General features: G+C 39.8%; 2 protein-coding genes across 8 annotated transcripts in view; one reads left to right on the top strand and one right to left on the bottom strand.

Annotated features, from left to right (window-relative positions):
• The window catches only part of cfap92 (cilia and flagella associated protein 92 (putative)), a 126,062-nt gene extending 106,157 nt beyond the window's left edge, over positions 1 to 19,905 (bottom strand). For 2 of the 6 annotated variants that reach the window (XM_062973835.1, XM_016991618.2), the window contains exon 1: positions 19,790 to 19,904. In XM_062973835.1, the coding sequence (XP_062829905.1) occupies positions 19,790 to 19,809 (20 nt within the window). In that variant the 5' untranslated portion in view covers positions 19,810 to 19,904. Of the gene's footprint in view, positions 1 to 6,390; positions 6,517 to 19,789 lie in introns of those variants that run through there. The other 4 variants (XM_062973834.1, XM_062973832.1, XM_062973833.1 and 1 more) reach the window with 4 other exon arrangements.
• Positions 1 to 22,395, top strand: part of efcc1 (EF-hand and coiled-coil domain containing 1) — a 101,663-nt gene that overhangs the window by 1,370 nt on the left and 77,898 nt on the right. For both annotated transcript variants that reach the window (XM_062973856.1, XM_062973855.1), the window contains exon 2: positions 6,313 to 6,722. In XM_062973856.1, the coding sequence (XP_062829926.1) occupies positions 6,313 to 6,722 (410 nt within the window). The remainder of the gene's footprint in view (positions 1 to 6,312; positions 6,723 to 22,395) is intronic.

The raw sequence follows: 22,395 nt of genomic DNA on the forward strand, positions 1-22,395 counted from the left end.
ACCTTTACCTATGGCCATGTTCCAGAATCATTCTCTCGCCCATATCTATAGCAAGCATCCTCAGAGGTTGTTAGGTCTGTTGGAAAACTAAGCAAGTTGAGTTTATATATATATGGAAGGTCCAGGGTGGGGGAAAGAACTCTTGTCAGTTGGAGGCAGGCATGAATGCTGCAATTGGCCACTTTGATTAGCCAGACAGTGCAAAAAGAGCTTCAGATTTACTGGGTGCCAGGGACCAAATTAATCACAGGGAGACTATTGTGTTGGCTTTTTCCCCTTTTCTTTCTCAGACTTGAGTTAGTAAAATCTTATCTGGGTGATGGGTTTGAGTTAGATCAAGATTCATATGAAGTGGCATTTGAATAGATCTGAAGTGTGTTCACCAATAGAGAAGTGTGAAAAGCTGCTTGTGGAGAGAAAAAGAAGGGTATAAATAAACATAATAATGGGTTGTTGTGCATTTTCCGGGCTGTATGGCCATGTCCCAGAAGCATTCTCTCCTGGCCTTTCGCCCACATCTATGGCAGGCATTCTCAGAGGTTGTGAGGTATATTGGAAAACTAAGCAAGGGAGCCATGGAGAAGAACTCAACAGGTTCCTGGACCACCTCAACAGCATCCACCCAAACATCCAATTCACCATGAAAAAAGGAAACAAAAGAAAACTGCCATTTCTAGATGTTCTAGTCATCCGCAAACCCAATCAACAATTGGGCCACACAGCTTACAGAAAACCTACACACACGGATAGATACCTTCATAAAAACTCCAACCATCACCCATGTCAAAAAAGAAGCACAATCAAAGCCCTGACAGATCATGCACAAAGAATCTGCGAACCTCACCTCCTCCAAGGGGAACTAAACCACCTAAACTGGGCTCTACAGGCCAATGGATACTCCACCATGGCCATCAGAAGAGCTGTAAGGCCAAGAACAAGTCATGAGAGTAAAGACAAAGATCCACCCAGAGGAAAAGTGGTCTTACAATTCATCAAGGGAACCACTGGAGCCCCCGGTGGTGCAGTGGATTAAACCCTTGTGCCAGCAGGACTGTTGACTTGAAGGTTGGGGTGCTGACCTGAAGGTTGCCAGTTCAAATCCATCCGGGGAGAGTGCAGACAAACTCCCACTATCAACTCCAGCTCCATGCAGGGACATGAGAGAATCCTCCCACAAGGATGGTAAAAACATCAAAAATATCCAGGTGTCCCCTGGGCAACATCCTTGCAGATGGCCAATTATTTCATACCCAAAGCAACTTGCAGTTTCTCACACTGCTCCTGACACACACACACAAAAAAAGGGGAAATACAACCTACAAACTATCTAGAGACCCACCAAGAAAATCCAACAAGTGCGACCTTCAGCAAATGACAAGAGGGATCCTCTCACCTCTGCAGGAGCCTACCATATACCATGCAGCCACATAGGGACCACCAAACACAGCATTGCCCAGACACAAATCAAGGAACATGAAAGGCGCTGCAAACTAACTCAACCAGAGAAGTCAGTCATAGCAGAGCACTTGATGACCCAACCTTATTATTGGAGAACACAAAAATGTGTTCTCTCTAACAACTACCACATCAGACTACACAGAGAAGCCATTGAAATCCACAAGTATGTGGACAATTTCAACAGAAAGGAGGAAACCATGAAAATGAACAAAATCTGGCTACCAGTATTTTAAAAAAACCCTCTAAAATCCGGACAGTAAATAAAGAACATGCAGAAAGCAGGAGGATTCCAGACAAGAAACAACCAGGGCCAGCTAAAACCTCCCAACAAAGGATTTCCCCCAGACAGTAATCAGCCAAGTTTTGAAGCTGCAAGGTTTTTCAATGCTAATCAAGGTGATTAATTGCAACATTCACACTTGCCTCCAGCAGACAAAAGTTCTTTCTCACATAGATATATAAAACTCACTTACTGAGTTTCCAACAAACCTCACAACCTCTGAGGATGCCTGCCATACATGTGAGTGAAACGTCAGGAGAGAATGCTTCTGCAACATGGCCTTACAGCCCAGAAAACTCACTGCAGCCCACTGTTCTTAGAATCCTAGAGTTGGAAGAGACTCTGAAAGCTATTCCAACCCCATTCTGCCAGACAGGAGTATACAATCAAAGCACCCCCAACAGACGACCACTCAGGCTCTGCTTAAAAACCCCCAAAGAAGAAGACTACCACCATCCTTCAAGGTAGCAGAGGGAACAGTAAGTATACCAAGCATGGGCAAACCAGCCCTCTGGGTGTTTAGGGCTTGAACTCCCACAATGTTAGGAATTGTGGGAGTTGAAACTCAAAACACCTGGACGGCCGAAGTTTGTCAATGCCTGTTTTATGCGATCAGGACATTTTCCCTAATGTTTAGGTGGAATCCCTTCCCCTGTAGTTTGAATCCTTTGCTCCATGGAGTAGCAGGAAGCAAGCCTGCCCCTTCCTCAGTGTGACATCCTTTGAGAATAGAAATGAGAGTGTAGTGGTTTAAATGCTTCCTGCCACAAATATCTCAGCATAAGCATCTGGACAGGCTGGAAGTAAGGAAGGAAGGAAACCTTTGAGATAAAACAGGTGGCTTTTCCTTCAGCTACAAAGGACAGCTCCAAGTCCACATCTGATGATAGGGAGAGTTGTTGTGTGCTTTCAAGAGTGTCTCTGAGCATGTGCAGAAGTCTCTTCCCGCAGCGCACCTTGGCTTTCAGGTCCCCGGGGCTTGCAAGGAAAAGGCTAGCAAAGACAGTCCCCACAAATTATCAAGTGATTTGAATCCACTTCTCAAACTCTCCTGTTAGAAATGGGACTGTAATGGTTTAAATGCAGGAGCTCCAAAGTTGTGGTCAAATCTCTATATAGGCATCTGGGAAGCCTCATCTCATGATAGGGAAAGTTGTTGATGTGTGACTTCAAGTTGTTTCCAACTTATCATGATGTTTCTTGACAAGAATTGTTCAAAGGGGGTTTGCCTTTGCCATTCTCTAAGTGTGAGTCACCCAGTGTGTAGTCATTGGTTCAGTGCGGATTTGAATACTGGTCTGAGTCTAAAAGTTCACACATTTACTTGGGAGTCAATACCATCTGATAAAAAGGAGAAGACTGGAAATGCATTCCATAAACACATGTGGGAATATCACACTGCAAATCTTTAAGTGCACACTGTAATCATTAGCAGAAAGGACCACAAAAAAGAGCCAAATACAAAGAGAAGCAGTTATTTTCTTTGCTCACAAGTTACCTCATCTATGCAAGGCATAATTAGTTCCTTCCAGATAAATTTTACAAAAGTGCAGGCACATTACATTCTAATATGGATTACTTCTATAACAGTTTGCTTTAAAGTTTGGCTTCAAGTTTCCCTTAAAACTCAGGACGCATCATAGTATGTGGAATTGAAAGGTTGTAGAAGTTAGTGCTTATGGAAACAGCTTTAAAACTGTATTTCCCTTACCTTGGAAACAGAGGAAACATGTTGCTAATTTCATTTCTTTCATCTGTCTCTGGCAAAGGTGCCTCAAATATTGTGGTTTTGTGCCTTTGGGTCATTTTTAACTTATGGCAACCCTAAGGCCACCCTATTGTGGGATTTTCTTGACAAGATTTGTTCAGGCTTTTTTTTTTTTTTTTTTTGCCATGCCCAAGATCACCCAATGGGTTTCCCATCTGAGTGGGAATTCAAATCCTAGTCTCCAGAGTGATAGGCCAACACTTAAATCAGTAAACCACCCTGAAGTATATGACCAAGCAACATTCAGTCATATACACACTGGCCAATACACTGCAATCACTAGAAGCTGAGACAACTTCTAGTGATCGCCTGCTTTCAAATTATGTAAATCTTCTGTGGTCATTATTTTTACCTGTAATTATTATAATAATTATAATAATTAATTATTATGCCTCTTTCCTCCCAAACTAATGCTGTTTTATATGTTCAGCGTACAAGTTAAATAGACAGGGTAATAATATGTAGCTTTGCTCGTCCTCCTTGTCAGTTGGAGACAATTCTGTTTCATTGTATTCTGTTCTAACAATAGCCTCTTGCCCTGAGTACAGTTTATGCATTAGGTTGGCAATCAATAGTTGTGGCACATTGATTTCTTTAAGAGGAATCCATAGTTTTCTGTGAGCTATACAATCCAAGGCTTTAAAGCACAGGTTGATTTTCTTTTTAAATTATATGTTGTGCTCATTATCGAATGTATGTTTCCAATATGATCCCTAGTTCCTCTTTCTTTCCTGAACTCAACCTGGAAATCTGACATTTCACACTCTCTCTATAGTAAAAGTCTTTGTTGTAGAATTATGAGTATCACTTTGTTTGCATGAGAAATTAATGCGATGGTCCTTTGGCTATTGCAATCTATAATGTCCATTTTCTTGGGGACTGGAATATTTATTGAGTGTTCCCATTTTGTGGACCATCATTCTGCTTTCCATATTTGATGATAGATTTTAGTAACAACTAGAGTCGATTCTGTCTCTTTAGCCCATAGCAGCTCTATTGGTATGCCCCGATTATTTATTTGTTTCTTCCAATTGCTCGGAGGGCAGCTTCCATTACACTTTCTGAAATAGGAGAGTCATCCTTATATGGCTCTTGCTTGAATGAATTTGTTACCCTTCTATTTCTTTTTTATTATTCTTCAGTGCTTTATTTCCATTGTCTTTTGTTCATGTACCGTAATATGTTTCATTGTTGGTCGCATCCCTACTATTGACTTGAATTTCCCTTTGATTTCTCAGATCTTGTAGAAGAGGTCTCCTTTTATTCCTTTTTTTGTCTTTTATTACTTTCTCTACATTGACTATTATAGCAATTTTCCCTGTTCTTGAACACAAATTGTTGCATTCAGAGTTCTCATGCTATTAAGGCTGCCTTTTACTTTTGCTTCAGTCCAGAGATATTCTGACTTAGTAACTGACAATTAGGCTTTACAGATACTGGGCTGCAACAGTAGTGGAGAGGAACACTAGTGGAGGCACTCTCAGAGACAGCAGTGGCACTGTCTCAAAGCATGGGAAAATACTGTGATGATGCAATCCAAAATGGAGCAAAAGATCATGCCAGAAGAGGGAATGTCTAGGTCAGATGGCACTCAAAAAGCTAATGGAATATAGTGGAGGACAACTAGTAGCATTCTAGCTGATGATGCAACTGGGCTCAAGCCAAAAGGACATTCAGCTATCGATGTACAAACAGGCAAAGGGAAAGTCCAATGCTAGATATCATAGATTATAGGAATATGGAGGGTGAGAAGCATGAATCAGGGGAAGCTAGACATAGTAAAACAAGAAATGGAATATATAAACATTGCAATACTTGCATTGAACGAGCTTAAATGAACAGGAATAGGAAATTTTGAGTCAGACAGTGTCTTATTCAGGAAGTTAAAATCTAAAAAAATGGGGTAACATCAATACTGAAGAAAGATATAGTAAAAGCAGTCAAAGGATATAATGCAAAGTCTGACTGAATAATACCAATACCACATTAGGGAAAATCCATCAATACAGCCATAATCCAAGTTAATGTATACCAACAACAGAGATATATGATAAAATAGTAAGAATTCCACATCACTCTGCACAGTTTGCTCTGGTTACACCCACTGTCTGTTCTCGATCCTTAGTCTGACCCACTTCTATAATGCAGTCTTCAAAATGCTTTCTAAATTGAACCCCCACCCCCAGTCAAAAAAGATTCCCATCCCTATTGTTTAGCATGTGGTGTGTACATTGCTTGGTATACTTAACAAATACCTACTCAAAATGACTGTTATAGTTGTTAGCACTTTACCTATAGACCATGAATCAACAGAGCAGTTTCCCCCTATAGCAATGAATTGGTGATCATTTTGGTATGTGTTTATATCACAATGGAGAAGACCGGTGTATGACTCTCCAAGTATCGGTGGACTTCGTCTTCCATTAGCCTTGACCATCAGTCATGCCAGTTGGAGCTAAAGAGAAATGGAGTCCCAACAAAGTCTTAAAGGCTCCCTGTTCTTGGTCTAGGATTGTGTCTCAACTTCTCAACCAACACAAATGAAGTGAAGGAAAAATATTGTTTGACTCTTGATCATAATAGAACAAGTAATGTGAAATAGTCCAGAATGAAAGATATATGCATAGTTGTCTACCCAGTTTATCAACTGAACTATATATAGTTCACTTTTTCTGGTACTTCAGCTTTTGGCTCACATAATGAGAAACTTTAATCAAAATTGTTGGTTGCAAGTATATAAAAACAAATCTGCTTAGTTAAAGCAGTTATCGCTCTTAATTTATGTTCTCCCCTCCATTTATTATAGGTGGGATTATGGAAGACCCATGCTAGCCATAAGAAAAATGGGACGTGTTTTATAGGCAGCAGGAGAGAATTAACTAACCTCCAGTCCCAGACTTCCAAGTGCCTTCAGAGTGTTCTAAAAGAGGTCGAACTACTCCGGAGTTCCAGGGATGAACAAATTGAAGAAGCCATTAGGTTTAATCAAGAACTGGAAAAAGAACTGAGGAATTCTCATGAAGCTGTTGTTGCCCTAGAAGACTGCAACCGCATCCTAAAGAGGGAGCAAGCAGAAATGAGGAAGAAGGTTGAAGAAGCAAGACATGCCGTCCTTAACAGCCTTGGGAAAGTAAAAGAGCTAGAAGATAAAGCCCACAAAGTGCCACAGTTGCAGACATATATCCAGCAGCTAGAATCACAGCTACAGTATTATAGGTAAGTGTCCTTAAATCCCAAGAGTAAGTAAATATTAGACATTGAATTTAAATGCAGTTTGTGAACCCAATTGTAAGTTCTGAAATGTGGTGGGTAAAGCATTAAATTCTACCTAGTTATTTTCTTAGTAGGGAGTCCACAGCAAAGCTTTACTTATCTCACTTTTAGTTAATGCCACAGCAAACAAGATTTACTGGTCATAGCAGAGACCATCAAAGGAAAGCTCAATAAGGGGGTGGGTGGGTGGAGGGGCCAAACAAACCAGCAGATGTTAACAATCTAATTTAGGAGGCATTATAAATGGCATTGTGGGAGTTGATGTTTGGGGAAAAAGGAACATATAATCTGATGGGAAAGGCTAGAAAGTATAACAGCTGGTTATTATTAAGGATATTGGCTCTACATATTGCATTTTAGTTTTAAATTATTAAAGCTTGTTGTCTCTTCAGACAGTTCCGCAAAATATTTTAGCCCCTGCCTGAAGAGGTTCTCAACAGAAAGACAATGGTGGCCGTTACCTTGGTGGTTTTTTTTTTTTTTAAGGATAACCATCTTTGTGAGATGGGCTAAAGCAGTGGTTCTCAACCTGTAGGTCCCCAAGTGTTTTGGCCTACAACTCCCAGAAATCCCAGCCAATTTATCAGCTGTTAGGATTTCTGGGAGTTGAAGGCAAAACATCTGGGGACCTACAGGATGAGAACCACTGGTCTAAAGTGAACTATATTTTGGGATGTTGTGACATTTATAATATAGATTCTATATAGATATTAGTAAATGCTACCATGGCTATATTCACTATGCTATCACAACTGCGTTCACTAAGGGTTGGCAGCAGAGGTGTAGTAGACCTGCACAACAACAACAATAATAATAGCCAGGGTTTTCAGGATTGAAGCCACAGGGTTTTTTGATGAGCTATGACATTATTTGCCACTCCCATTGAATTCCCCTGTTCCCCTTGAATTTAGTGCAATCCCCAGAGTTATGCGACAGAACTAGTTTCCCAGAAGTGAGTAAGCCCTGTTATAATCCAAAGTATTTGAGACAGCTTGGTCTTGAGTTTGCAAAATTCCTTTGCCTAGATCCTACTGTGGATCATAACTAGAATAGATCCATTGAAACATATGGGATTAATCTAAGTTAATCACTGTTCAACAGCTGAGTAAATAAATTTCCTATAGCTGGAACTAACAAATGGGATTCAGGCCACTATATTGATATGCCATAATTGCACTGTTTAATTATCTAAATGACTGTGACAGAGAGAATGCTGCAGGTTTATTCTCTGCTGCTTTAGAGGGTAGGACCAGATCTAAATGATTTTAATGGTAGGAGGGTAGATTTCAATTAAACATTAGAGTGGTTCTCTTGACAGTAAGAACAGTTTGGCAAATGAAGCCAATTATCTAGAGGGGTGGTGAGGTCTCTGTACATTTTCAGAAAGAGTTTAGACAATATCTGCTGGGGATTCTGTAGCTGAATTTCCTGCATTGATGATGGAGGATTGGACTTGTCGGCCTATGTATCCCCTTCTAGTTCTATAGTTCTGTGATTCTTTAATTTATCAGCTTTATGAAAGAGTAGTTCCTCATGGACATAGAAAGACCTAGATATAGCTTTAGATCAACTTGTTTAGATCACATTTTTGGACCCTCCACAGGGGCTATTGTCAAAACGATTATATTGGGCAGGGCCTGCACTTTAGAATTTACCACTTTACCAATGGTCAACAGTCTGATGTGTGTTAACCCTGTAATTTGTAGGTATGAGTAATTATTTCTTTTTCCTACTTAGGCTTGGAAAAAATGTAGAAATGCTATTTGAAATAAACGTGTTTTAATCTATGATGAAATTCAGGGAGTTTGAGCAATTTCTTCTGAGGGGTGGATGGAAACCATGGGTACCTTCATCAAATAAGCACACCAGAGACAAATAAACACACTCACTAGAAATTGGAACACAAGGAAGTAAGTTATCTCTAAGATTCAGATGGGGAACCAAACTTGCATATCCCACTCTATTCTCATGATACCTAATTTCTAAAGCCCTCTACAAGTGTTCAGACTTGTAGCAAGGTGTGTCCAAAGAGAGATAGCTCTGCCTACCTTTGACTATAGTCCCATTTCTTATTGGTTTTAGTCCTGCCTCCAGCCTACCAATGCCAGTATCCTTCTAAAGAGGTGGAATTGTGTGCTTCTATGAGGCAAGGGGTTATGCTGATAGTAACAGTGATGTTGGTGGAGTCTTCCTTGGCAGACATGCTTTTACTGAAGGGCCAGACTAAATGTGGCAAACAGGTATGAAAACAGAGCAGAATCCAATATTGTAGAAAAATTGGCCTAGGATCAAGAAATGAAGCGGAAGAGCAACTGACTGAATTTTATGAGGCCAACACTTTGTTCCTTGCAAGCACACTCTTCAAGTCGTTGAAGAGGCAACTATATACATGGGCATCACTTGATGACTAAGCAAAAACAAAACCAGAAGCAGATTGCAGCAAAAAGCATGCATTGCTTATATCAGAAATTAAAGTAAAGCTAAAGAACACTAAATCAACAATTTTTGCTAAAATACAACCTGAAGAATATCCCTGTATAATTTAAAGATACTATAAAAATAGATTTGTACTATTGAATCTAATTGACCCAGAGCCAGACAGACTCTGAACTGAAGCCAGGGCCATTGTCAGAGACAACAACTAAAGAGGAAGAACAAGAGACCTCTTCCACTAAATCTGAAAAGTCAATGTGAAATTTACAACAAGAACTGGGGTGCTCTGTGACTGTAGAGAAACTCATTACATGGACAAGGATAAATAGAAAAACCATAGAAACAATGTCCTGTGGAAGGGCAGCTATGAAAGAACTAGACAAGATCCTGAAGTGTAAAGATATTGAATTCTAAACTTAGTACTGTTCACACCATTGCATTGTTCATTTCTATACATGATTGGGGAAGCTGGATAGGGAGGAAAGTTGATAGAAAGAAAGTTAACTCATTTGAAATATGGTACTAAAGAAAAATTCTCTATGGACTGCCAATTAGACAAATAAATGGATCATAGAGTAAATAAGCCAGAACTCTCCTAGAAGCCAAGTTTGCTAAAGAGAGACACTCATACTTAGAACATTTAAGAAGATACTACTCTGTGGTATGCTTCTAGCCCAAGTATGATCAAAATATAAGGTTTGCAACAATCTATGTTTGTTTTGGAACATAGCTCCCAGGAATATCATGGTCATACTGTAAATTCGTCCATAAACAAAGCAATCTTGAATTCTCCCTTGAAGCAAAAATCACTAAACTGAGGCTGTCATACTTTCAACATATCACGAGAAGACATGACTTTATTAGAGAAGACAATAAAGCTTGCTAAGGTAGAAAATATAGTAATTAGAAATGAAGACCACAATAGAGATGGGTAGACTCAATCAAGGAAGTCATGTCCCCAATCTGTGAGACTTGGGCAGGGCTGTAGTTGATAGGATGACTTGGAAGTCTCTCATTTATAGGGCTGCCATAAGTCAAAGTCAATGAGAGTTAATAACAATTGCCTCTGAACTAGTGATGTTCTTGATAGAAAAATGGATCTGACCCACTAAGTAAAACCTGTTAGATATTAGAAATAAAAACTGGATTGCCTCCAGAGAAATTAAAAAAAGAAATAAACACATCTTAAGAAGCTCAAGAGGAGCTTGTTTACTGGTAGGAAAGTACAATTCAACCCATGTCTATTTTAAGCCTTCTTTAGGGGGATATATAAAATTGTAAAAGACGAGCAATACTTGCAACCACATTGCATAAAGGCATTATTTCATTTCTACAATCCCTACAGCCTGTGCATACATTTAGCTAAGACACATCCATCTATATCTTTTTACCATCAGCTTGCAATATATACAAAAATTAGCTTCTGCTTACATGAGTATGTTTGTCTAATAACTAGTTAAAATGTCCCTGGTTCCGATACTTTTGAGTTTGGAATGTGCAGGCTAGAGGCGATATCCAAAGTTATAATGATTTTATTCAATATGTATTTTATGTGTTGTCAGTTTTATGATTTTCTATAGCTCCCTGAGGAAGCCTTAAAAGTACGCATGGGCCAAAATGCCTCAGGCTTTTCTATCAATAAAGCACCATTTTTTGTGTATTTTGAGATGTGTCTCTTTTTTAGTTCTGTGGGTGCCTTCTGATATTAGAAACTTTTTACACAAATGTCACTTCTAGGCTGTCAGATTGTGGGTGATATTTATATCAAGACAGAAACATCTTATTATAGGCACATAAATGTGTCTGCAGTTGTCACACTTCGCCTTAGTGTATTTCTTCACAGGAGCAGTGCTTTTTAAAAGGACTTAGGTGTAAGACAGCATCCTGTACTAGTCTGTATCCTTCTATTTATGGAATTATCTGTTGGAGGAAAGATTCATGTGGTTAAATGCAATGTCCAATATCAAAGGAATGTGTAGATAATCTTGGCCAAACTTCATCTATTTCAATGAGAAAAGCACAAACAAATATGTGTAAATCAACATGGAATAATAGAAAGGAGGAACTTCACTTAATCATAGAATTGGTAGAGACACATGGGCCATTTGGGCCAACCCCCTGCCATGCAGAAAAGCACAAAGTATGCTCAACAGATGGCCATCCAGCCTGTTTAAAAGCCTCTGAAGAAGGAACTTCCACCGCACTCCAAGGCAGTGAGTTCCACTGTTGAACAGCTCTTACAGCCAGGAAGTTCTTCCTAATGGAATCGCCTTGAATCCTTTGCTTCAAGTCCTAGTCTTCCTCATGACATCCTTTCACATATTTATATATGGCTATCATGTCTCCTTTCCCTTCAGCAGGCTAAACATCCCCAGCTCTTTAAGCTGCATCTCATAGGGCATGGTCTCAACATATCATTGCTTTTATGTTTATTTCTATCTTTTTGCTCTCTGTGCTATGCTCTAGATACTGGCTGTTTAGATACTGATTTAACTGTCATGAAGATTATATCTTTTATATTTGCTGATACAGTACATGTGGATCTCAGTCCAATTAAAAGCAGAACTAGTGGTGGATAATAACAGTTTTATACTCCCAGTGGTCACTAAGTAGTGGAGAAGTAGAAACCAAAGCCAAACCTATGATTACGCAGGCAAATTGATGGCATTGCAGTTTTTGATGTACTTAGGAACGACTTTACTTTTTTATTTTTAAACTCAGGCAAACAATTACAGTGTTAACTTGCATGGGGTACGATAAGCAATGGTCAAACAATATTCTGACTAGGCAGATGTATTGAAATCTCATCTAGCAGTATATAGCTGTGATGTACAGAAGAACGGGAAGATTGTGAAACATAGATCTTTAAATTAAAATAATTGTACCCAAACTAAACCAAATATAGGTGAAGTTTTTAAAACATTCTATCATTCTATATCTATAACTACTACTCTTCATGATGTTACAACATACAAATAGAGATTCAGTACCTCTGGGAAAATGAAATAACTGTGGGTCTAATACAGATAATGTCCTGGGAGTAATTCCAAGCGGACTGCTGGAAAAGCTGAATGAAATTACCATAGATTGGATCACAATAGCACAATTACAAAAAAGTGACACTATTTGAACATGCTACATTTTCTGACAATATCTAACGAATACCTATTTTCATGGATAAAATTTCAATCCCCAAGAGTTCAAAATTCAATCTGTCTCATTAAGTAAACTGAAAAACTAATAATTATTAACATTAAATTTTTAAAAAGTTAATAGCCTCCTATTAGTAAAGTTCTTCAGAAAACCTGTTCTAAAATATTTGTTGACTAAAATAACAGTTTCTCTTCCTAACATGCTGTTTCCTCTCAGTTGGCTTTTAATAGCTATTTGAGCTATTTGTAATATTGAAAATATTGTCCCCTTTGTTTTGAAGTAGAAGAACGGTTTTAATATAGTAATGCTGACCATTGCCATTTTGTAAGCATTGTATATGCCCTTATCTCGAGGTCTACCGAAATGGAATGGTCTTTGAAATGTTTTTGAAATGTTTTGCTCTGAAGAGTATTTGTCAACAGCATGAAAGGTCTTGTGACTTCTATCCCAATTCTGAGTCCATTTATTCAAAATTAGTCCTATTCATTTGAGACTTAATTCCTACTAAATTGGGTCATTCTGCCATTGTTATCAATGGGATTGATCAAAATGAACTGCCTGTATCTTCTGGTCTTGGTATTCCAGTATCCAGTTCAGGAAATTATCTTAACACCCCCCCCCCCCCCAGTTTAATGGTGCATGAAGTGTGTCTTTATGAACATGAAGATTACAGTACACTCTCCCCAACTTTATCTACAGATTAAATATCCACAATTTCACTTCCCCACACTCCAAAAATATTCCTTCCCAGAAGTGTTTGTGGACCTCTCTAGGTCAACTAGTGTGATTCTATGGTGTTGTTCCATCCCAGGCATAGTAGAATAAATTATAGGATTCACTATTATCCACAGTTTCAGGTATTCATAAGGGAAGAAGTTTGGAACATATCCTCTGCCGATATGGGAGTCATGCTGTAATGTAAAGATCAATGGAGAAGAAGCGACTAAGAGGAACTTTCTAGAACTGCAGCATCATGACAATCCATGTCTATTTCATGTGTACAGTATTTGAATAAAAATATGACTTGCAATGACTCATATATTCCATGTCTTTTCTGCTTAGAAGAGTATTTGAATGAATTAAGTTCAGAATGTATAGTCTCGGGCCCCTTCTACACTGCCCTATATTCCAGGATCTGATCCTGGAATATAGGATTAAACTGGATTACATGAGTCTCCACTTCTAGATAATCTGAGATAAGATGATAATCTGGGATCAGATCCTGGAGTATAGGAGCAGTGTGGAAGGGGCCTAAGACAAAGTCTGGTAGTTGTCCTGTTTTGGAACTTGGTCTCGTCTCATGTCTCCCCAAGAATTCTTTCAGTGCCAACACTGATACATGTTACTGCTATAACATACATTTTATTGATGGTAAGTGATGGAGTAGGTGATAAAGGAGAACCATTCCAGCCAGTGGTGTCATTCAGTCAGTTCACACTGGTGCACTGGAGTTGGTTGTTAAAATTGTTAATATGCAGAAGCCGTGGAAGATAAAAGGAAAAATATGAGTAGCAAAGGGGTAGTTAGAGACTAGAGAAGAAGAAGAGGGTGGAGAGGTGAGAGGGTCAGCAAAAGGGAAGGATCCTCTGGACTGGAGCCACAAGTAATAGGAACTGGTTACTAATTATTTGAATGACACCACTGATTCCTGCACTTTTGATGATGGGCTCCAGTGTCCTCTCACAGCCAATTGTAAAATTGTGTCCCCTAACAAATTCTACCTAGATTTACTCTCAGCCAGCAATGCTAGACATATGAGGAGCCTGGGCCGGGATGCCGTTCTTCGCATTGTAGAGTCCAAAAGCCATGTAAAACAAACCCAGAGGTTCCTGGGGTCAAATTGCTGAAAGGACGCTGGACTGAAACTGCTATCTACACTACCCAGTGTAACTAATTGTGATGGATGGTGGGAGCTGTAGTCCAGCAGTATTAAAAAGGCCCTGTCATAGTGACTTCGGTGCGGAGAAACTAGTGTGAAATGGGGGCTGTCTCTCTAACCACCATAGAATGTCAGTTATAGTAAAATGTTTTCATTGTTGCTAAGAGCTGTAGGCATTCTAATTTTTTCTTGTACGGGAGCAAATGGGCAGTATCACTAGCATTCTTTCATGCTGAAATCATTTGTCAGGTCCATATTACATCAAAAGACTAGAGGATAGAGTCAGAAGGAGAACAGATGCAGCATGGTTTCACATCTATCTGCTGGAAACTAACATCCAGATAACACCTGTTTTTGCTTATTTCAGCTGTTAAGCCTTCTCAAATTTATTTGTCTGTGTTTTTTTGTTTTTTGCTTTTTGTGTGTCAGGAGCGACTTGAGAAACTGCAAGTCGCTTCTGGTGTGAGAGAATTGGCTGTCTGCAAGGACGTTGCCCAGGGGACGCCTGGATGTTTGATATTTTACCATCCTTTTGGGAGGCTTCTCTCATGATCCCGCATGGGAGCTGGAGCTGACAAAGAGAGTTCACCTTCCTCTCCCCAGATTTGAACTGCTGACCTGTCAGTCAACAGTCCTGCCAGCACAAGAGTTTAACCCATTGTGCCACCAGGGTGCTAGAGTGATATGTTACATGAAGAAACTGGGTGCAGAATTCTACATTTCTGCCCTAAGTTTTACTCTCTTTGGATACTGTTTCTGAATCTGCCCTGATATTTCATGATGTCTTGCCTCCTTAACCCACAGAGAAGTCTTGCTCTAGCTGGTAGGAATGATACCAGTTGTGACACATTGATAAAAATCTCCTGCACCTAATGTGTTTTAACATTCAAAAGACAGATCTAATTAGCCTTAGGACTGGAAGGCCTTGCAAAAAATTTCAGTCAAGTTTCAAAATGAATTATGTCAAGAATAATATTATTTCTAAGGACCTGAGCCTCGCTTCCACTTTAACTACCCTCCTTAGGATGCTTCATTCTTTGCCCAGTTCATAACTGAGTCAAGCTGTCTAAAGCACATCTCTTCTTCAATCTCCTCTGGAACCACAACATTAGAAAAACACTAAAGCAGTGAGCACTCCCAATACTCATTAATGCTTATCGAAATGAGGGATCTCTATCCAATAGATGCACATGCAGCCCATCTTAAAAAATCTTTTGATCTATGAAAAATCTCTCCCCAATTCAAAGGTTTAAAAATATTCTCAGGATATTTGTTTAATTGTTCATTCCTTCTCCAAAAAAGTATCACGCTATCATTTCCATTGACCTTTTGCCCTTCCTTTCCCTTTTGTCCCACATCTCTTTTCCCCATGTGCATTTTTAGTATTTTTGGGAAATGACCTCATAAGGCACCATCAGGCTTTGCTTCTAACATCATTGCCTATATTTTTTTCACATTGCTAACTGTCATTTGTTCTTAGAAAGAAGCGTGGGTTATAAAGAAGAAACACCCATAACAGAATACTCTTGATGTTTAAAATGATTAACAATCCATAATTCATATGGAACCAAGCCCTGTAACAAAAGATCAAAACTGACTGGTTAAAATATAATGCAGTACACCTTCCACCTTTCTGGAAGCAGAATCATGTGAAAGTGGAAAAACCTCAAATAAAAACTTAGTTTTAGAACACCCCTCTCTAAGGCCCTTTCCACACACTGAATAAAATCCTGCATTATCTGCTTTGAACTGGCAGTGTCGACTCAGATAACACAGTTCTAAGCAGATATTATGGGATTTTCTGCCTTGATATTCTGGGTTATATGGTTGTGTGGAAGGGCCTGAAGAAATTCTAAGTCCTCCAAAGCAACTTTATCGGGAACTTCCACTTAAACCCAGGTGGACGCAGAGTGCTTGGCTTCAGCTCCAACTGTGTCCACTCCTGATCAGGGATAGCCTAGCTGTAGTCATAGGGCCCTCCTACACAGCCATATAACCCAGAATATCAAGGCAGATAATCCACAGTATATACTTTGAACTGGATTATCTGAGTCTACAGGAGTTCCTGGCAGTGCAGTGGATTAAACCCTTGTGATGGCAGGACTGCTGACTAAAAGGTTGGTGGTTTGAATCCAGGGGGTGGAATGAGCTCCCGTCTGTCAGCTCCAGCTTCCCATATGGGGACATGAGAGGAGCTTCCCGCAGAAATATCCAGGCATCTCCTGGGCAACACAGATGGCCAATTCTCTCACACCAGAAGAGACTTGCAGTTTCTGAAGTCGCTCTTGACACAGAAAAAAAAAATCTGAGTCCATACTGCTATATAATCCAGTTCAATGTAAACTTTGTAAAGCTGTGTGGGACAAGCTATATTCTAATTATATTACAGTCCCCTCATCACATCCACATGTTATGAGGAAAAATCTAAAAAGCAAACTTCAGTTTTGTGTGTGTGGAGTATTATGCTGATATGTAGATACACCCTGTGGGCACACTCTGCCATAGACTGCCATCATTTCACAGATCCTCGGGTTCTCTCTCTGTCACTCTTTTGAATTGGACATCATTTTGCATTTTACTATGCACTCTATATAATAGGACTTGAGTATCTACAGTATCCAAGGGGCATTCTGGAACCAACCTCAGCAGATACCAGAAGCCCACTGTACTGTAATGTTCTGGATATGGTCCACCCTTGAAGATAACTCAGAAACTACATCTAGTATGCAATACAGAAACAAGAATTCTAAGTAGAATATTCTGTATACATAATTCTAGTTTCAGGGCTTCCTATCTGAATTCAAAGCTCTAAATTACTCAAGACTCAAGATGTTTTATTACGGTTGTGTTGTATGGTTTTGTGTTGGTAATTGAATGATTTACCTATGTTGGAAACCACCCTGAGTCCCTTCGAAGTGATAGAGCGGTATAAAGGTAAAGGTAAAGGTTTCCCCTGACGTTAAGTTCAGTCGCGACCGACTCTGGGGATTGGTGCTCATCTCCATTTCTAAGCCGAAGAGCCGGTATTGTCCATAGACACCTCCAAGGTCATGTGGCCGGCATGATTGCATGGAGCGCCGTTATCTTCCCACCGGAGCGGTACCTATTGATCTACTCACATTGGCATGTTTTCGAACTGCTAGGTTGGCAGGAGCTGGGGCTAACAGTGGGCGCTCATTCCACTCCCGGGATTTGAACCTGGGACTTTTTGGTATACAAATAAAGATTATTATTATTGACACAACGACATAGTATGCAAACAAGATAGGTATGCTGGAATTGGTATCACAAAATCACAAGTCATACACTTCCCAAGCGTTTAGGACTGTGTGATGTATTTTCGGATGATGCGTGCAGATCCCAGTTAGGTGGCCTTTTGCAGTTGACGGATTGTAATTTTGTCAGTGTCTGTTGTTTCCAAATGCTGGCTGAGATCTTTTGGCACGGCACCCAGTGTGCCCATCACCACCGGGACCACCTGCACTGGTTTCTGCCAGAGTTCAATCTTGAGGTCCTGATAGCGGCTGAGTTTTTCCTGTTGTTTTCATCAATTCGACTGTCACCTGGGATGGCGACATCAATAATCCAAATCTTTTTTCTTTTCCACAACTGTGATGACTGGTGTGTTGTGTTCCAGAACTTTGTCAGTCTGAATTTGGAAGTCCCACAGTATCTTTGCGTGTTCATTTTCCACTACCTTTGCCGGTTTGTGATCCCACCAGTTCTTTACTGCTGGGAGGTGGTACTTGTGACATAAATTCCAATGAATCATTTGGGCCACATAGTTGTGCCTCTGTTTGTAGTCAGTCTGTGCAATTTTCTTACAGCAGCTGAGGATATGATCAATGGTTTCGTCGGCTTCCTTGCACAGTCTGCACTTTGGGTCATCAGCTGATTTCTTGATCTTGGCCTTAATTGCATTTGTTCTGATGGCTTGCTCCTGGGCTGCAAGGATCAGGCCTTCTGTCTCCTTCTTCAGGGTCCCATTTGTGAGCCATAGCCAGGTCTTCTCCTTATCAGCCTTTCCTTCAATTTTGTCAAGGAACTTTCCATGTAATGTTTTATTGTGCCAGCTGTCAGCTCTAGTTTGTAGTGTGGGTTTCTTGTTGTTGTTGTTGTTGTTGTTCCTCCCATCCCCTCATACACATGTCACCTTTCTTTTTCAATGACATAGCAGAGGGCCACTGCATCTAGCAATAGCCTTTGTGGTACAAACAGACAGACTGACAAACATATGTTGACTCATATATATGCACACACATACAAACAGTAAAAAAGTCAACTTATTAGAATAATGAGACATGAGAGAAGCCTCCCAGCAGGATAGTAACACATCTGGGTGTCTCCTGGGCAACTTCTTTGTAAACAGCCGATTTTTCTTACATCAGAAGCAGCTTGTCTCAATTCGCTTCTGACACGATAAAAAATAGAATAATTATGTGCATACTTTCTTTTACATAGTGGAACCTCCTTCAAGGTGTTGCAGTGTGGAATCTGCTCTTCAAAGTTTGCACTAGGGATCCATGTCTTTTCCAGGGTATTTCTTTCAAATTTTCTTGCTCTATTTCTCCATTATTTTCCCTCTGACCTTTGTGGGGTGGAGGTGGGGGGTATTTGTTCCATTTTAGTTTTTCTTTGCTTAATATTTTTATATCTTTTTGGGAGATTTCCCTCTTGCCCTCAAATGGTGTGATTTTGAGGAGTCACAACAGGAGAATGAGGTTGGTTTTAGGATAGATGGAATCCTGATCATTACCAGTATTGGTGCAGGCATGATCATTTAACTTGGAAGCATTTAATACTGGAAATGTAGTGCAGAGCTGAACATGTCAATAGTTAAACTAAGCACAGCTGAAACAGCTACTATAAATAGGGTCACTTTCAGAGTTAATGGGAAAAGCTCATTGAATGGGTTTTGGACTGAGCAGTCATTATTCATGTTTATTACAATTCAGCTGTAAACAGTCTTTGCTAAATGATCATGCTGCCATTCTTTTTTTCGCCACTTTCCTTACCGCCATTGTTCCCTAGGTTGAATATAGTTAATTAGTTACATGTCAAATAGCAAGCTTCAAATTGGAAAAAAAGAATTGTAAGTATTATTTATTCAGTGAAACATTAACATACCTGGTGATTTGGTAACATTCAGTTGACCTAGGCTGCCACCAAATGCAAAGAGCATCCCTTAGACCAAGCTATGAAGAGCAATGCTATTTTTGAATAGGGATAATATTTTAAATTAAGGGAAATGTTAAATATATTTTCAGGGAATGCTGTAAATATTTGAGTAAATGAATCAGATGTCTTCTGTTTAACAGGATAACCGAACAACTAATTTTTCCTACATGGGCTTTTCGGTTTTCAATATTTTGCAGAAGTTGTCTTTAGTTTCACAGCATGTATTTTGAAGAAAGATTGGCAGGCTTCTCATTAAGTCTTCCTCTTTCTGATTTGATTGTTTAAAGTGGGGAGGGGAGGGAAGAGAAATCATTGGCATTCAGTGAATCGAAGCAATTCAGCAGAAATACAATATAGTGTCACTCACCCAGAGTTCTTGCTGTTCATCCAACCAGGTTAACATTTGCACACTCTGAGATTCCACAGTCTGTGTGAGAGCGGTTTGTTGTGCATATTGTAACGATCTCTTAGCAACCTACATTGTGATGCACACCTCCATAAGGCCTATGAACAGTGGAGTGGAAAAGAGGGACAGAACATATTGCAGGCAGAAAGACCAAGAGGAATTTGTCACAGCCTGTGTGAAACATTCCTTATTACAACAAAGAACGTTACAGCTTTCTCTTTTAAAAAAGGAATATCATGACACATCATATCTCTATTTTTCTTCTGTTTTCTACAAACCATTTTAACAATTGCACTTTGTTTCCTTTGTTAACTGAATCTATTTAAAATTGATCTTTCAGATGAATATTTTTTAATGTGCTCTGGGGATAGAATATGTTTGTTTCAGTTTGTTTGTTGTACGACTTGTATATTTCTGTAAGGAGCGATTTCATTGATGCAGTTGCAATACTTTATCAGACATTACTATATGGTACCCACACCGAACTGGAAATAAAAATGATTAAGCATCATGAACCTAATGTTCCATGATTATGGCATGGAGCAAACTTTTGCATACTTCACTGCTATGAAGAATATCCAGTTTCCATTATTGCTACTATGTAAATAATGCATTTACAAATGTAAATAGTTTAGTACTAGAATGCAGCTCTGATTTGCAACTCCTGGAGAGTCGGATTAAAACAAAACAAAACGCATCTTTCCAGCCTTCGAACATTTTCATAAGTCTCAGCTTCATGCAATATGTATTTAATTACCACGCAGCAAACACATGGTAACAGTTTGTTGCAAATGTATAGAGCAATTGCAGCATTGTAACTCATGTGACCTGTTCTGCAAAAGAGCATAGAAATAAGCCAGTACTTGCCTAGATAAAGATGTCTCTCTCTTTGTGTTGTCTGCATGGTAATTAAATCTCGTGAAAGCTCCTTATTCACTTAAAGTATGTGTCAGCATTTCCTGTTTGTCTCAAAGTGGATCTCAATGAATGTGTGATATACAACTTAGTATAGTATAGAATAATATAGGAAACATTTGCGGGTTTATCTTTTACAGCTTTATTTTTTGTGGATTACTGTATTCTTATATAAATAAAAATTGAGAATATTATCTTTTTTTTTTTACCTGAGACTATGGTGGAAGTCAACCACAAATGGACCAAGAGATGCTTAAAGAAGTTTTTTTTCAGGTTAAAAGCCCCAAATGTTTGTTGGTTTTGTTTGTGATAAATTATTTTTGATATTTCCACTTTCACAGCAATGCTGTTCAACTGATTCTCACAAAAATGGAAGGCTGGCCGTATTACATAGTGTAATATAATACAATATGGAACTTTGTATGTGTCTGCTCTGAAATCTCCAGAATTCTTTAGGAGTTTGCTGCAATCACATTTGAATATCAACTTTGATCAAAGTATGGCCTCTCGTTGCACCATGTTCTTTATATATATATCTATCCATACTCAAGAAAAGAGCCAATCAAGGGCATTCACAAGTTTCTGAACCTGTTGCGGAGCAGGGAACCTGGGCAGATAGCTGTCCCCATCAGGCCAAACTGAATGACGTTTCACAAGTGTCATCAGTGGAATAGGCTTTCTTCAAGCAATTCATATGCTTTTTTCATTCATATGCATCCATTCATCCAATGCTTTTGGGTTTGGAAAGATTGGCCGCTTACAAGAAACGTTGCCCAGGGGACGCCCGACTGAATTTACTCAATCTTCGGGGAGGCTCTTTCCGTGCCCCCAAGAGCTCGAACACTGTTTCCATCCTAAATACCTTGGTGTCACCTTAGACCGAACACTAACATATAGGAAACACTGCATTAACACCAAGCACAAAGTAGCTGCACGCAACAACATCCTGCGGAAATTGATTGGCAGCGCATGGGGAGCAGACCCACAAGTAATAAGAACATCAGCCCTGGCCTTGTCTTTCTCAACTGCTGAGTACGCCTGTCCTGTCTGGCAAAAGTCTGCCCATGCGAAGCAGGTGGACATAGCGCTGAATGAAACATGCAGAATCATCGCAGGATGCCTTAAACCTACACCTGTTGATAAACTCTACAAGTTAGCTGGCATTGCCCCTCCTGACGTGCGACGGGAAGTTGCTGCTAACTGCGAGAGAAAAAAGGTTGAACATTGTGAAAGCCACCCACTGCATGACTATCAGCCTCCTCCCACCAGACTCAAATCAAGGAAGGGCTTCATGAGAACCACCACTCCTCTTGATGTTCCTCCAGCAACAGCAAGGGTGTCTCTCTGGGCAGCTAAACCTGGCAATTCTAACTGGATGGCCCCCCAAGAGGGTCTTCCTCCAGGGGCAAACCAAGAATGGGCAACTTGGAAGTCCCTGAACAGACTCAGAAGTGGAGTGGGCAGATCAAAAGACAACTTGGCAAGGTGGCACTACCTGGAGGAATCCTCCACCTTGTGTGACTGTGGAGCTGAACAAACAACTCTGCATATGTATGCTTGCCCACAATGCCCTGCCTCATGTACGGAGGAGGAGTTGTTTAAAGCTACAGACAATGCGGTTGGTGTTGCTCGCTTTTGGTCCAAAACTATTT

Source organism: Anolis carolinensis, chromosome 2 (assembly GCF_035594765.1).
Source record: "Anolis carolinensis isolate JA03-04 chromosome 2, rAnoCar3.1.pri, whole genome shotgun sequence".
Lineage (NCBI taxonomy): Eukaryota > Metazoa > Chordata > Lepidosauria > Squamata > Dactyloidae > Anolis > Anolis carolinensis.